Genomic DNA, 13,309 nt, shown 5'->3' with positions numbered 1-13,309 from the left:
CAATTCTCATTTGCTGATATTATTTCTTCTTTTGTTTCGTTTACATCTTCAGTCTGATTTTTAAAAATTTTCCTCTTTGTAGCTGGGTGGATAAATAGATCCTTAATGGATAACTATCCAGTTACTTTTATTGCTTGTGTAAAGTTCTTAAAATCTGTATCTTTGCAGAAAATGTTTACGCATGGCTATCCCCCATGATATAATCCAAAAATGAATGTTTTCACACATTTTTGCAAGTTGTGCCCAATAAATTATGAAAAGTTCTTAAAACTTTTAGGCCAAATTGTTTTTTATACTTACAACAACTAGTGTCTCTGTAAGACTGCAAGGCTTCGAAGTGATGAAGTTAGGAGTGAACATAGTAACAATGGAGAATTGAGCATTTCGGTGGGGGTGGGGTTGCTTTCCTCAGTCTGTTTATCTTTCTGTGGTAATTCTGACAGACTTCCTACCATAATTATGATCATGTGTAAACCAGTTATATTGCTCAAAGGAGAAGCATGTTGTTGATGCATTTCTTCTTGAGTTATCAGTTTTAAAATTAAGAATGCCAAATTTTGAAGCATCAAAAATTTATGTCACAAGTATCAGATGTTGGTTCATTATCAACTTTGAGCTAAGAAATTGTCAAAGAGAAAGAAATTACAGCCCTTTCCTGCTACTATATAATTTGTTGTGACTGTTTGAAAATTAACCCTCTTGCATTTTTCCAGTCTTGCAATACGTCTCTCTCTTTAGCAATATTCAAGATCTGTACTACCAAATGACTGAAAGCAATTATAGTGCCCCTCATAAAATAATCTATCAATGGCTTTAAGCTCATGAAAAATATATGACTTCCCTTTGATTTCTATTATGCCCTTGTGATTTCTATCTATAGCACTGTGCAGCATGTAAGACATTGAAATCTCAAAGTAATGGAAGACTTTCATCTATTTTAGCTTTGACTCTTTTTCAGTCTATTTGGTTTTGCAAGTGGAGCTCTGATTGGCTGTCTCCTCTCAGGCTACCCCTTGATTTGTTGCTGATAGCTTCTCTGGGAAATTTAGCTATGCATCTCCTCTCCACAGATTAACCTGAAGTCTTTTTCCTATCCATATGAATCTTGTCCCTCCATCTCTCTACTCTCTTTGTATTCAGTCTAAAAGTAATTTGTAATGTTTACAGCAGAGAAGTAAGATTCTGAACCCTTTGTGTTTGATTTGGTAATACTCAATGGGATAACGGTGTTTGATTTTCACTGTTCTTAACTTAAGGAAGGTGTTGATTTGTAGACTGACAGTATCTTGCCAGGTTACCACTGCGGGTGGTACCTTGCCCAGCTGCTGGTTCATATGTAAGTTTCCATAGTCACTATTTGTAGCTCATAGATTGTGGGAGAAAATAATAATTTAGCAGCACCTCATAGTCTCTGCAGTACATATAACCCCAAAATATATTCCTAGTTCCTTCTGTTTTGATGAGATATGTAAACTGTAAATGGACATTGAAAATATCCATATTATAGAGGAGGAAGTACTGGATGTCTTGAAACACATAAAAGTGGCAACTTCCCTGGACCTGATCAGGTGTATCCTTGAACTCTGTGAGCAGCTAGGGAAGTGAATGCTGGGCTCCTTGCTGAGATATTTGTGTCATCGCTGGTCACAGGGAGGTGCCGGAAGACTGGAGGTTGGCTAACGTGGTGCCACTGTCTAAGAAAGGTGGCATGGTCAAGCCAGGAACTATAGACATTGAGCCTGACATTAGCGGTGAGCAAGTTGTTCGAGGGAATCCTGAGGGACAGGATATAGATATATTTGGAAAGGCAAGGACTGATAAGGGATAGTCAACATGGCTTTGTGCGTGGGAAATCATGTTTCACAAATTTGATTGTGTCATTTGAAGAACTAACAAAAAGAGGATTGATGAAGGCAGAGTAGTGGACGTGATCTATATGGACTTCAGTAAGGCAGTCGGCAGGGTTCCCATGGGAGACTGGTTAGCAAGGTTAGATCTCATGGAATATAGGGAGAATATAGCCACTTGGATATAGAACTGTCTCAAAGGTAGAAGACAGAGGGTGGTGGTGAAGGGTTGTTTTTCAGACTGGAGGCCTGTGACCAGTGGACTGCTGCAAGGATTGGTGCTAGGTCCACTACTTTTCATCATTTATATAAATGATTTGGATGTGAGCATAAAAGGTATAGTTAGTAAGTTTGCAGATGAAAATTGAAGGTGTTGTGGACAGTAAAGAAGGTTATCTCAGATTACAACGGGATCTTGATCGGATAGGCCGATGGGCTGAGAAGTGGTGGCTGAAGTTTAATTTAGATAAATGCGAGGTGCTGCAATTTGTGAAAGCAAATCTTAGCAGGACTTGTACACTTAATGATGAGGTCCCAGGGAGTGTTGCTGAACAAAGAGACCTTGAAGTGCAGGTTCCTTGAAAGTGGAGTCACAGGTAGATAGGATAGTGAAGGTGGTGTTTGGTATGCTTTCCTTTATTGGTCAGAGTATTGAGTATAGGAGTTGGGAGGTCATGTTGCAGCTGTACACGACATTGGTTAGGCCACTTTCAGAATATTGCTGAGGGGTGATCATATACAGGTTTATAAAATCATGAGGGGCATGGATAGGGTAAATAGATGAGGCCTTTTCCCTGAGGTGGAGGAGTCCAAAAGAGGGCATAGGTTTAGGATGAGAGGGGGCAACATTTTCATGTAGAAGGTGGTACGTGTAGGAAATGAGCTGCAAGAGGAAGTGGTGGAGGCTGGTACAATTGCAACATTTAAAAAGCATTTGGATGGGTATATGAATAGGAAGGGTTTGGAGGGATATGGGCTGGGTGCTAGCAAGTGGGGCTAGATTAGGTTGGGATATCTAGTCAGCATGGACAAGTTGGACTGAAGGGTCTGTTTCCATGCTGTACATCACTTTGACTCTAACAATGAAATCTGTAAAAGCAGTTATAATGTAATATTTATGATACACCAATTAATTGAATTTATTTAACTCTCCCTTTTTGATATGCTATAAAATCCTTTTGTTAAGATGTTAGAATTACTTCTGTTCTAAGAATGAAAACACTGGGACAAAACACTAAGACTTGGTTATTTCTTTTAGCAAATTCCAGATGTCTCCCCCACAGGAAGATACACAACTTTGATGCCACTTATCTTCATCCTCACAGTTGCTGGCATTAAAGAAATTATTGAAGATTATGTGAGTATGACTGCTGCTTTGCATCCCTGATTACTAATGGCATTGCCACAGAGAATGCAGTAGTTAATAATGATTGCCATGTGTTGTCTTTATTTTTCTTTAATATTGCTCAAGTTCTGTACGACCAAACAGCTACTTCTGTTTTAATGGATCTTGGAATTCACTCTGAAAACCATATTGATATCATATTCTATATTTAATATATAATTTTAAGTGAAACAACAAAAGACTTTTTCCATTATTGACTCTAGGCTATGAACATGTGTTATGTATTTTTCAAATAGCAATATTCAGTATCCAGTGCAAAATCAATGTAATGGATTTTGCTTTTCTCAATGCTAAATTAACGAATATAGGTTAAAAACAACTAACTCTGAGGCATTCCTGTATCTCTTGAAACATTTTGGATAATATACAAAAAAGTGCTTACCAAAGAACTTGTAGGTGAGGAGTTAATGAAAAGTAATGTGATCAAGGAGAAGCAATGGTAAATAGTAAACCTGGTCAATTTAGGGCTGATGTAGTAAAGCTGAAAATGTGTTGCTGGTTAAAGCACAGCAGGTCAGGCAGCATCCAAGGAACAGGAAATTCGACGTTTCGGGCCAGAGCCCTTCATCAGGAATTGTCGGTTCCGTAGGCAGGTGCTGAGGAAGGAGATGTGGCTGTGGTAACGAGTCTGTTTGAGAACGTGGCTGAAGAGCTTCTGTGCAGAGGAGATGACCTGGGGGGTGCAGTGAGAGAGAGACTCACTGATGTAATAAAGGTCAAGAAAATGAATGAAAAAGTGGGAATGGAAAGGTTAGAGAAATCTGAATGAGCTTAGCTTAGTTTGTATATATGCAAACATGTAATTACGATTGGAGAAAGTCTGGGATTTTAAAATACATTCATTCAATCATTCATAGGAAGTGGCCATTGCTGGCTATTCCAGGATTTATTGACATTCCTTTTTGCATTGAAGAAGATGCGAGTGAGCTGCGATGTTTTCATCTGGAAGTGTTAAAATACTGTATTGTACATATATAACACTGGATTCCTAGTTTAATAACTTGAAGAATAAAATGCACAATGAAATGTAAAAGAAACACTATACAATGTTTTAAAGTAAAACTACTCACCATTTTGTGCAATACTTTTAGATTGAAAAGACAATATCTGGTGGCCACAGTTGGTTGGTGCACCTGGACACCAAGTTCTCCCGACACTGGCCAACTTGGGCCATTTGATGGAGCCTCGGAAGTCAGTTCCAATTTAACTGGGAAGCAAGAATTCACTCTTTCTGACATGAAAGAAATGGCAATTGATACTGAAACCATTTGAAGCAAACTAGCACCAAACGTTATGGATTGCCTGTATTACTTGGCAAAGAGAATATATTCTTGAATTATCGCAGAAGAAATGCAGGGCAAGTTATGTACATGTGAACATATGAATTAGGAGCAGAACTATGTTATGCAGTCCTTCAAACCTGCTTCACCATCTAATAAGATCATAAAGTCATACAATTATTCAGCACAGATGAGGCTATTCATTGAACCTGGGCCTTCTGGTCCAAGAATAAGGACACTACCACTTCTCCATAAGAGGGTTCCCCCTCCTTGTTTTTATAGATCCATTTGGACCCTTGAGCCTGCTTCATCATTCAATACTATCATGGCTGATTTGCCATGTCTCATTTCCACATTCCTGCCCTTTCCTTATAACCTTTGATTCCCCTATTGATCAAGAATCTCTCCATCTCAGCCTTAAACATACACAAGAACTTTGCCCACAACTCTCTGTGGCAATGAGGTCCAAAGATACTCATCCATCTGAGAGTTAAAATTCCTCCTCCTCTTAGTCCCAAATTTGCACCCCTTTGTTCTGAGACTATGCCATCTAGCCCTAAGCTCTCCCGTGAGCGAAAACATCCTCTCTGCATTTACCTTGTCAAACTGCTTAAAATTCTTGTATGTTTCGATGACATCATTTCTCATCCTTCTAAACGCCAGGATTAAGAGTCCCAACCTGTTTAACCTTTGCTCAAGAGACAGTCCATCCATCCTAGGGATCATCTGGTGGACTTTGTGTGAACTGCCTCCATTGAAATATCATCCATTTAAATAAGGGACCAAATCTGCCTTCAGTACTGAAGATGTGGTCTCACTAGCACCTTGTACAGTTGCAGTAGGATTTTCCTACACTTATACTCCAATCCCCTTGGGTCTTCACACTTACTATGTTGTCTTCACAACATAATTCCTACCGCTGTGTTTTTTTTTGCAAGTTTAGCTACTGTTGCCTTTGACTCATTCATCTAAGTAATTGATATAAATTGTAAGACATTGACAACCCAGCACAGACCTCATTACAATCTGTCAATCTGAAAAAGATCAATTTATGCAGACTCTGTTTCTTCCCGCAAGCCAGCCAATCAATTATCTGTGCTACTGTTGTACCAACTACATCACCATAAGCACCTCCTTTTTTCACTTACTTTAATGGAAACATGTCAAATGCCTTCTGATATCCAAGTGTGATGCATTTTCAGCCTCCAAATTATCCATGGCACATATATTATCTTTCAAAGCAGTCAAGCAAACGTGATTTCCCTTTCACAAAACTGTGCTGACTGTTCCTGATTACCTTGTGTCTTTCTAATACTGTAGTCCAGTTAATTGATTCTAACGTCATCCCCATGACAAATGTCAAGCTAACCAGACTATAGTTTTCTGTTTCCTGCCTCCCTTCTTAAATAAAAGGGTTATATTTCCTACTTTTCAGTCTGATTTGAATGTTCTCAGAATCTAATGAATTTTGGAAAATTAATGTACAGTGCATCTACTACCTCATTAGTCTTTTTTTTGTTAATTCACTCATAGGATGTGGATGTTGCTAGCTAGGCCAGCATTTATTGCCCATTCCTAATTGCCAAGAGGGCAGTTAAGAGCCTTTGCATCCAGGCCAGTTCAGGACATTAACAATGATTTCGTTAAATTCTTAGTTTCCAGATTTTTATTGAATTCATACTTGACTATCTGCCATGTTAGGATTTGAACCCGGCTGCCTAGAAAATCACCTACGTCTCTGGATTAATAGTCACTTGATAATGCCACTAGGTCAATGCTTCTCCTCTTTTAAGACCCTCGGATAAGGTCCACTAAGATCTGGGGACTTCGCAACCCACCATTCCATCAGTTTGTTTGTACCACTTCTGTAGTGATGATCATTTCAGCAATTTTCTCTCTTACAGGTATTACTGGAATTTGTTTGTATTCTCCATAGTGAAAACAGAACAAAATTTTTATTCACAACATTTGCCACTTCCCATTACCTGTATAGACCTCTGGAGGGTCAACACACAATTTACTTGCCCTCTTCCTCTTTACATTCTTATGGGAACACATGATATCCTCCTCTTGGGCTCTAGTATTATTTGTCCTGATCAGCATTTTAGTTATTCTCTTTGTATTCTGATCGTCACTTTACCTGCCACTTTGATCTTGACACAATTATATGTTCTTTTCTTGTCTAAATTTGAAGCTTTCTGGGCCAGTAACAGCTTGCAGATGCTATCTGTTTGCAGACAAGTTGGAATTGTATCTGAAAGTTGGAATTGGAGAGCCATTTCCAGAAACTGAGGAGCACAGACCAAGGAAAGTCTGAATTACCAGGATGTGAGCAGTTGTTGAGGCAATCTGTGATTGAGAAATTTTTGATGGAGTTTTGGAGTAAGGTCTTCAAAAGTGAAGAATTTGAGTCCCTTGTAAAGATTTGAACAGATTTGATAACACACAGTATCCCAGTTTCTGGGGGCTCATTTTGAAGTCTGTGATCTCAACATTAACCTCTTGCTATTTGATGTGCTGTATGTAATGTTTGGCTACAGTTTATCTGTTTTCCATATTCGCTTAGTGTTAATTCTGAATGTTAGAATAAAAGTTCTATCCTTGTTGCCTGCAGATGGCATTCATTTTGTAAATTTGTACAGTAGAGGTTTCTTTTGTTCAAAACCATAGATTTGATATTTATTCTCTTAGTGAGGTCTTGGGATCTCATATTTGTCTACGTTTAAGACAAAGTTACAGATACCTAGCCAGTAAATAACAAAACTGGTAATCTGACGTGGGATCATGGCAACAGTCTCTCAAGTTTAACAGGCTAAGTGAAAACACAGCAAAATATTTATTCATTTATTCACTTTTTCCAGAGACCAGACAGTTGTGTCTCCAGAGTTGACAAGAGCAGGTCTCAAACTAATGTTTTCCCTTCCCCCATTTCGAACCCACTCGCTCCTTCTCCTGTCTGGATCAGAGGACTCTCTGATTACCCTGTCCTAGACATGGCATACTGCTCCTACTTTCTGGATTTACGCCCTTCTTCCTCCACGGTCTGCCTGGACGGCCTGCCAGCCCCAGACCTGACCCTACTTTTCCCCTGCCACTGGGTCTGAGCCCCACCCACTTCAAAGCTGACATCCGCCTCTGACAGGTCCGATTTTTAAAATTAGATTAGATTCCCTACAGTGTGGAAACAGGCTCTTTGGCCCAACAAGTCCACACCAACCCTCTGAAGAGTAACCTACCCAGACGCATTTCCCTCTGACTAATGCACCTAACACTACAGGCAATTTAGAATGGCTAGTTCACCTGACCTGCACATGTTTGGACTGTGGGAGGAAACCAGAGCACCCGGAAGAAACCCATGCAGACACGGAGAGAATGTGCAAACTCCACCAAGAACGTCGCCCAAGACTGGGATCGAACCTGGGTCCCTGGTGCTGTGAGGCAGCAGTGCTAACCACTAAGCCACCATGCTGCCACTCTCCCAGCCACTTTGACCTAAATACTGCTGCCCCCCCCCCCCCGCCTTGTTTCCTGGCACCCTACCCATGGCACTCTATTTCTTATCCAATTGACATCCCACCTGCCTGGCAACTACTTATATGGCAATCTAACCTCACACTTGTCTATATACTTAGTGTTTGACAGCTGTCAAAGTGGCTGACTGTGCAAGATTCCTGATTGTAATTTCCAATCGGAATTGTGAAGGACTGTCCTTTCATAAAAAAGATTGGGCCTGATTTTCTGAAAAGTGGCATTGTTTACTATGACCAAGGAATCTAGAGGAAAGGAACACAATTGCAGGATAAGGAATCAATCATTTACAGCTGAGATGAGGAGTCACCTCTTCACTGAAAGGGTTGTGAATCATTTTATTTCTGTGTTTTGAGATGTGCCTGCTATGAGTATGTTTCAAGCAGAGATAGACACATCTTGGGAGTCTCAAGGAGGGAAGAAAGTGTGGGAAGAAAGATGGAGTTGAAACCCAAGATCAGCCTGATCAACCTAACTTTGGACAGGCTCAACAGACCATATGTAGAAAGTGAGCACTACAGATGTTGGAGATCAGGGTCAAGAATGTGGTGCTGGAAAAGCACAGCAGGTCAGGCAGCCTCTGAGGACCAAGAAAATTGACGTTTCGTGTAACAGCCCTTCCTGATGAAGGGCTTATGCCTGAAATGTCGATTCACCTGCTCCTCGGATGCTGCTAGACCGGCTGTGCTTTTCCAGCACCACACACTGTACTCAACAGGCCATATGCTTATTTCTAATGTTTGGAGAGGTCAGAAGTCTCTGCCGCAAGTGTTAATATATTAAGTAACAACCCTCTTGGTAGAAAATTCCAAAGATTCACGTATCTCTTTGAGTAAAGAAATTACTCCTCATCTCAGTCCTAAATAATCAACTTCTATTTCTGACATTGTGCACTGTGTTCTATACTATATTTCTTTGTAAGGAAAAGCAACCTCTCTAAGGTATTAAGTCCCTTCAGAATCTTGAATGTTTCGTTGAGGTCATGTACAGGACTCCATCTGCTGTGACCTGCCATTTTTGTCTAGTGTTTGTGTGTTTCTTTATTTGAATAGTTATTTAGTCACAGATCGTTCTACTATGACGCATGTTTCACCAATGCGAATTGGCTGTAATGCGATTGACAAATAGCTGTTTCTAAACCATGCACTTTTTAAATGTGTTGGCAATAACACGGTTGCATAGTCAACACTTTAAGTGCTATTTTTATTGCGTGATTTTTATATAGCATGGGGTCACACAAGAACGCAACCATCACATTATAGAAGAAATATCTGTATTAATTTAGGCATATAGTAGCTGGTTAGAATTTTCTTGCTTGCAAGCAAAGGAAAACTTCTCACAAGTTACTGGAGATAAAAGGGAATTAAAATGAATATCTGCTTCCCCCTTTGTACAAGCTTGCCATGGGAACCAAATTTTTTACTTTTGCGCTTACAAGCTCCACACTCTGATGCTTGCTTCTGCTACCAAGGTGAACCTACTTCCCCTTTTGATTGTGCACCAAAGATATTCTAACTTTAAGCTGTGTTAGCACGTTATGCTGAAGCACTTCCCTAAAAGGAGGGAGGAAGAGTAGATAAGAAACTATGATGCCACAGGCAACTAATTCAAGATGAGTACAAGCTCAGTCCTGAAAACACATGCACGGCACTCTCTTCTTTTACTAATAAAATTATAAAACTTATGAGGCAAACATTACAACAAAATATTAGTAGAGTATAAAGAATCTTGCACTTATGTATGTATCCTTAACAATTCAATGATCTTACTTTTACCAATATATTTTGAGGAATTGTGTTTTACAAATTATGCTGAGAGATAGCAACTTTTTAAATCAAAGCTTTTTTATTGTCATATTATGTTCAATGAAAATATGTCCTCCTTGTCTGGATTTTACTGCTAAATGCAATTGTAAAAATGGATTTTGATTCTATTGAAAATGGATTTTGAATTTATTGAATGATTTGCTTTTAAATGTTCCACATGTTGCTGGCTCAGCACACTTAATAGCTGATTTTATCTGTTCACTGTTGTGTGATTGTGCATTAGGATTCATCAATTGATTTCTAGTTTCTTAAGTGGTACTAATGGATTGTGGGTAGATCTGCACAAAAGTATCTGATGATAGCTGCTAATATGAAAGTTCTTTTCTGACTTTTACTCTGTCTTGAATAGCTCTCATCAGCAAGTGGAATTTTGAGAGGAAGTTCACACAGTTAAATGACAATATCCGTGCAAATAATGATATGACTGAAAACCAAAGTACTGCCAATGCTGAAAGTCAGAAACAAAATCAGAAATTGCTGAAAAAATTCAGCAGGTCTGGCAGCATCTGTGGAGAGAAGGCAGAGTTAACATTTTGAGTCCACTGACCCTTGTTCATAACTGGTCGATTTGAAAAGCAGTCAGTCACAGGTTCATTCTAAGCACAAACTATTACCGTTTGATGTGTGTACACTGAAAAAGTTAGATTATATTGTGTATAGTTATTTTTTAGCATGCTATGGAGCTGACCATACTTTGGTTTTGAATTTTTTCTTTTGGTTTTGAGCTTTGGCCAGAGCACGTGAACTCCAAGAACAAGCTAACTCATACAAATCCACTTGCTATTCCTTGTCTTGAAAACCCAGCGTGGAGCCAAACGTGACTGTTCTTTTGAATTATTCATTAGAGTTAAGAAAATCACCAATGTTTTAAGTGTGTATTTGCCACTTGTTGACTAAGAATTTTTGAATGAAGTGTTGTGTTGTTTAATATTTGCTTCTGATATTACAGTAATTGCAGCCAGTTAATTGTAGTGTTGATCTGACAACATGCTAATATACAACTTCAAAAATACCTGTACAAGATGCTGACTTTCCCAAAACTTTGTGTAAGTTTGATTGTGGAAATTCATGCCCAGCCGCGGAGATGAGAGAAAGTGCTGGAAAAGCAAAATGATGCAGTATCGAAGAACTCAGTTTTCATAATTATTGTTTTGTAGATATTTTTATTGAAATTTAACATTTTTGCAAATTTACAAAAATAAACAAAACTCTCAAATACAAACATTGATGTACAATTAAATCATATATACAATAGTCATAATTTAACAAAGAAAAGAGAAAGAAAGAAAACAAAAAAAGAAAAAAAAAGAAACGAAAAAAGAAAGAAAAAAAAACTCAACTTTCTACTAATCTAACCTATAACTAACCAGAGTGTATACCTAAGTCTCTTACATGCTCGGAATGTATAAACATCAAATATAATAAAACCCGTATTCGCGCAGGATTCCTCTCCCAAGGGGCCCCGGAGCAGCTCGGTCTGAAATCTTCACTAAATAAAAGCCCTTGTTAGGATAGCCGAAATATCTGCATTTATATAATTCAAAAAGGGCTGCCATATTTTATAAAATAATTCAGTCTTTCGGTGCACCATATTTGTGAGGAAGTCAAGGGGGATATATTCCATAATTAATCTGTGCCAATTTGAAAGTCCAGGGGGGCCCTCAGCCACCCAGTTCACCAAAATATTTTTCCTTGCACAGAAAGAGAGAATAGAAAATAGTCTCTTCCCATGCATATCCAGAGATGAGAGGTTCGAAAAGCCCAAAAGGAGAGATACAGGGTCCACCCTAATTTCCGTTCCTAAAATTTCTGTCAGGGTATTTGCCACTTTAGTCCAGTATCTGCGGATTTTCTGACAAGTCCACAGACAATGTACAAGAGTACCCACCTCTATTTTGCATTTGGGACACATTGGAGATGCTCCTGCCTTAAATTTTGCCAGTCGAGCCGGAGCTATATGGGCCCTATGAAGTATCTTTAGTTGGATAGCCTGAGTTCTGTTACAGATAGCAATTCTTCTAGCATTTTCCCAAATGTCATTCCACATATCCTCAGAGATTTCTAGCCCCAAGTCCTGCTCCCATGTTTTAAGCAGGTCATCCATGTCTCCTGAGACTCCATGTAGCAAATGGTATATAGTACTAACGGAGGATGCCCCCGCTGGTCGTAAGACATTACGTTCTCTGTCTGATTTATAAAGACTATCTATTAATGTAGTCTTCCTCTGTATATAATCTCGAACTTGGAAGTATCGAAAGAGATCCCCATTAGGTATTCCGAATTTCAGACGCAGCTGCTCAAAGGACATCAGGATCCCATCTTTAAATAGGTCCCCTAAGCATGAGATGCCCCTGGATCTCCAGAGTTTAAAGGTGGCATCTGTAATCCCCGGTTGGAATCCCCATGCGCCTACTATTGGTGCATGGGGGGATGTTTTATGTGAGTTACCCTCATTTTGCCGCATTATATTCCAGGCCTTAATTGTGTTTAATATTATGGGATTTTTACAGTGGTCTGTAATGATTTTCCTCTTATCTGAAAATAAAAGGTTAATAAGTGGGTATTTTACTTGGGAGGCTTCGATATCCAGCCAAATTGATTGTGGATCAGATGAAACCCAATCAGCTATGTAACTTAGTAGGGAGCTTAACTGATATTTCCTAAAGTCTGGGAAGTCCAGTCCTCCCCTTGCCTGTGGAAGCTGTAGCTTCTTCAGCTTAATAAGGGGCCGTCTATGGTTCCAAATAAAGGAGCCCAACCAGCCATATAATTTACGTAGGGCTAGCCTTGGCAGCATCAGCGGGAGCATTCTCATAGGATATAAGAGACGGGGCAGAACATTCATTTTAATTAATGCTATTCTCCCTAGCCAGGAAATCGGAAGGTCTCTCCATCGCTGGAGGTCCTGCCTTATCCTTTCCATTAATTGTACAAAATTAGCCCTATACAGCTGATCAAATACTGGCGTGATAAAAATACCTAAATATAAGAAGCCCTCCAGGGACCAACGGAAGGGAAAAGGGGATCCGTCCATTAAGTGGGGTATCATAGCCAGACCACCCATTGGCATGGCTTCCGATTTTGAAAAATTAATTTTATAGCCTGAGAATGCACTAAATGTATTAATAACTTGAATTAGACGAGGCACTGACATTAAAGGATTACTGAGGAATAAGAGAACGTCATCTGCATAGAGGTTAATTTTGTGTTTACCTGTACCAATCCTCGGGGCCATTATATTAGGATCAGTCCGGATGGCTTCTGCTAATGGTTCGATTATCAGTGTAAACAACAATGGTGAAAGAGGACATCCTTGACGGCAGCCCCTACCCACACTGAAGCCATCCGATCTTAACCCATTAGTAATAACAGCTGCTTTGGGGTCATTATACAATGTTGAAACCCATTTGGTAAACACCTGTC

General features: G+C 39.4%; 1 protein-coding gene across 4 annotated transcripts in view; it reads left to right on the top strand.

The window, feature by feature from the left end:
* atp8a2 (ATPase phospholipid transporting 8A2) overlaps positions 1-13,309 on the top strand; it is a 564,661-nt gene that overhangs the window by 141,925 nt on the left and 409,427 nt on the right. For all 4 annotated transcript variants that reach the window (XM_060826104.1, XM_060826105.1, XM_060826106.1 and 1 more), the window contains one exon: positions 3,106-3,204. In XM_060826104.1, the coding sequence (XP_060682087.1) occupies positions 3,106-3,204 (99 nt within the window). The remainder of the gene's footprint in view (positions 1-3,105; positions 3,205-13,309) is intronic.

Source organism: Hemiscyllium ocellatum, chromosome 6 (assembly GCF_020745735.1).
Source record: "Hemiscyllium ocellatum isolate sHemOce1 chromosome 6, sHemOce1.pat.X.cur, whole genome shotgun sequence".
In the NCBI taxonomy this organism is placed as follows: domain Eukaryota; kingdom Metazoa; phylum Chordata; class Chondrichthyes; order Orectolobiformes; family Hemiscylliidae; genus Hemiscyllium; species Hemiscyllium ocellatum.
This window is presented reverse-complemented; position numbering and strand designations above follow the sequence as displayed.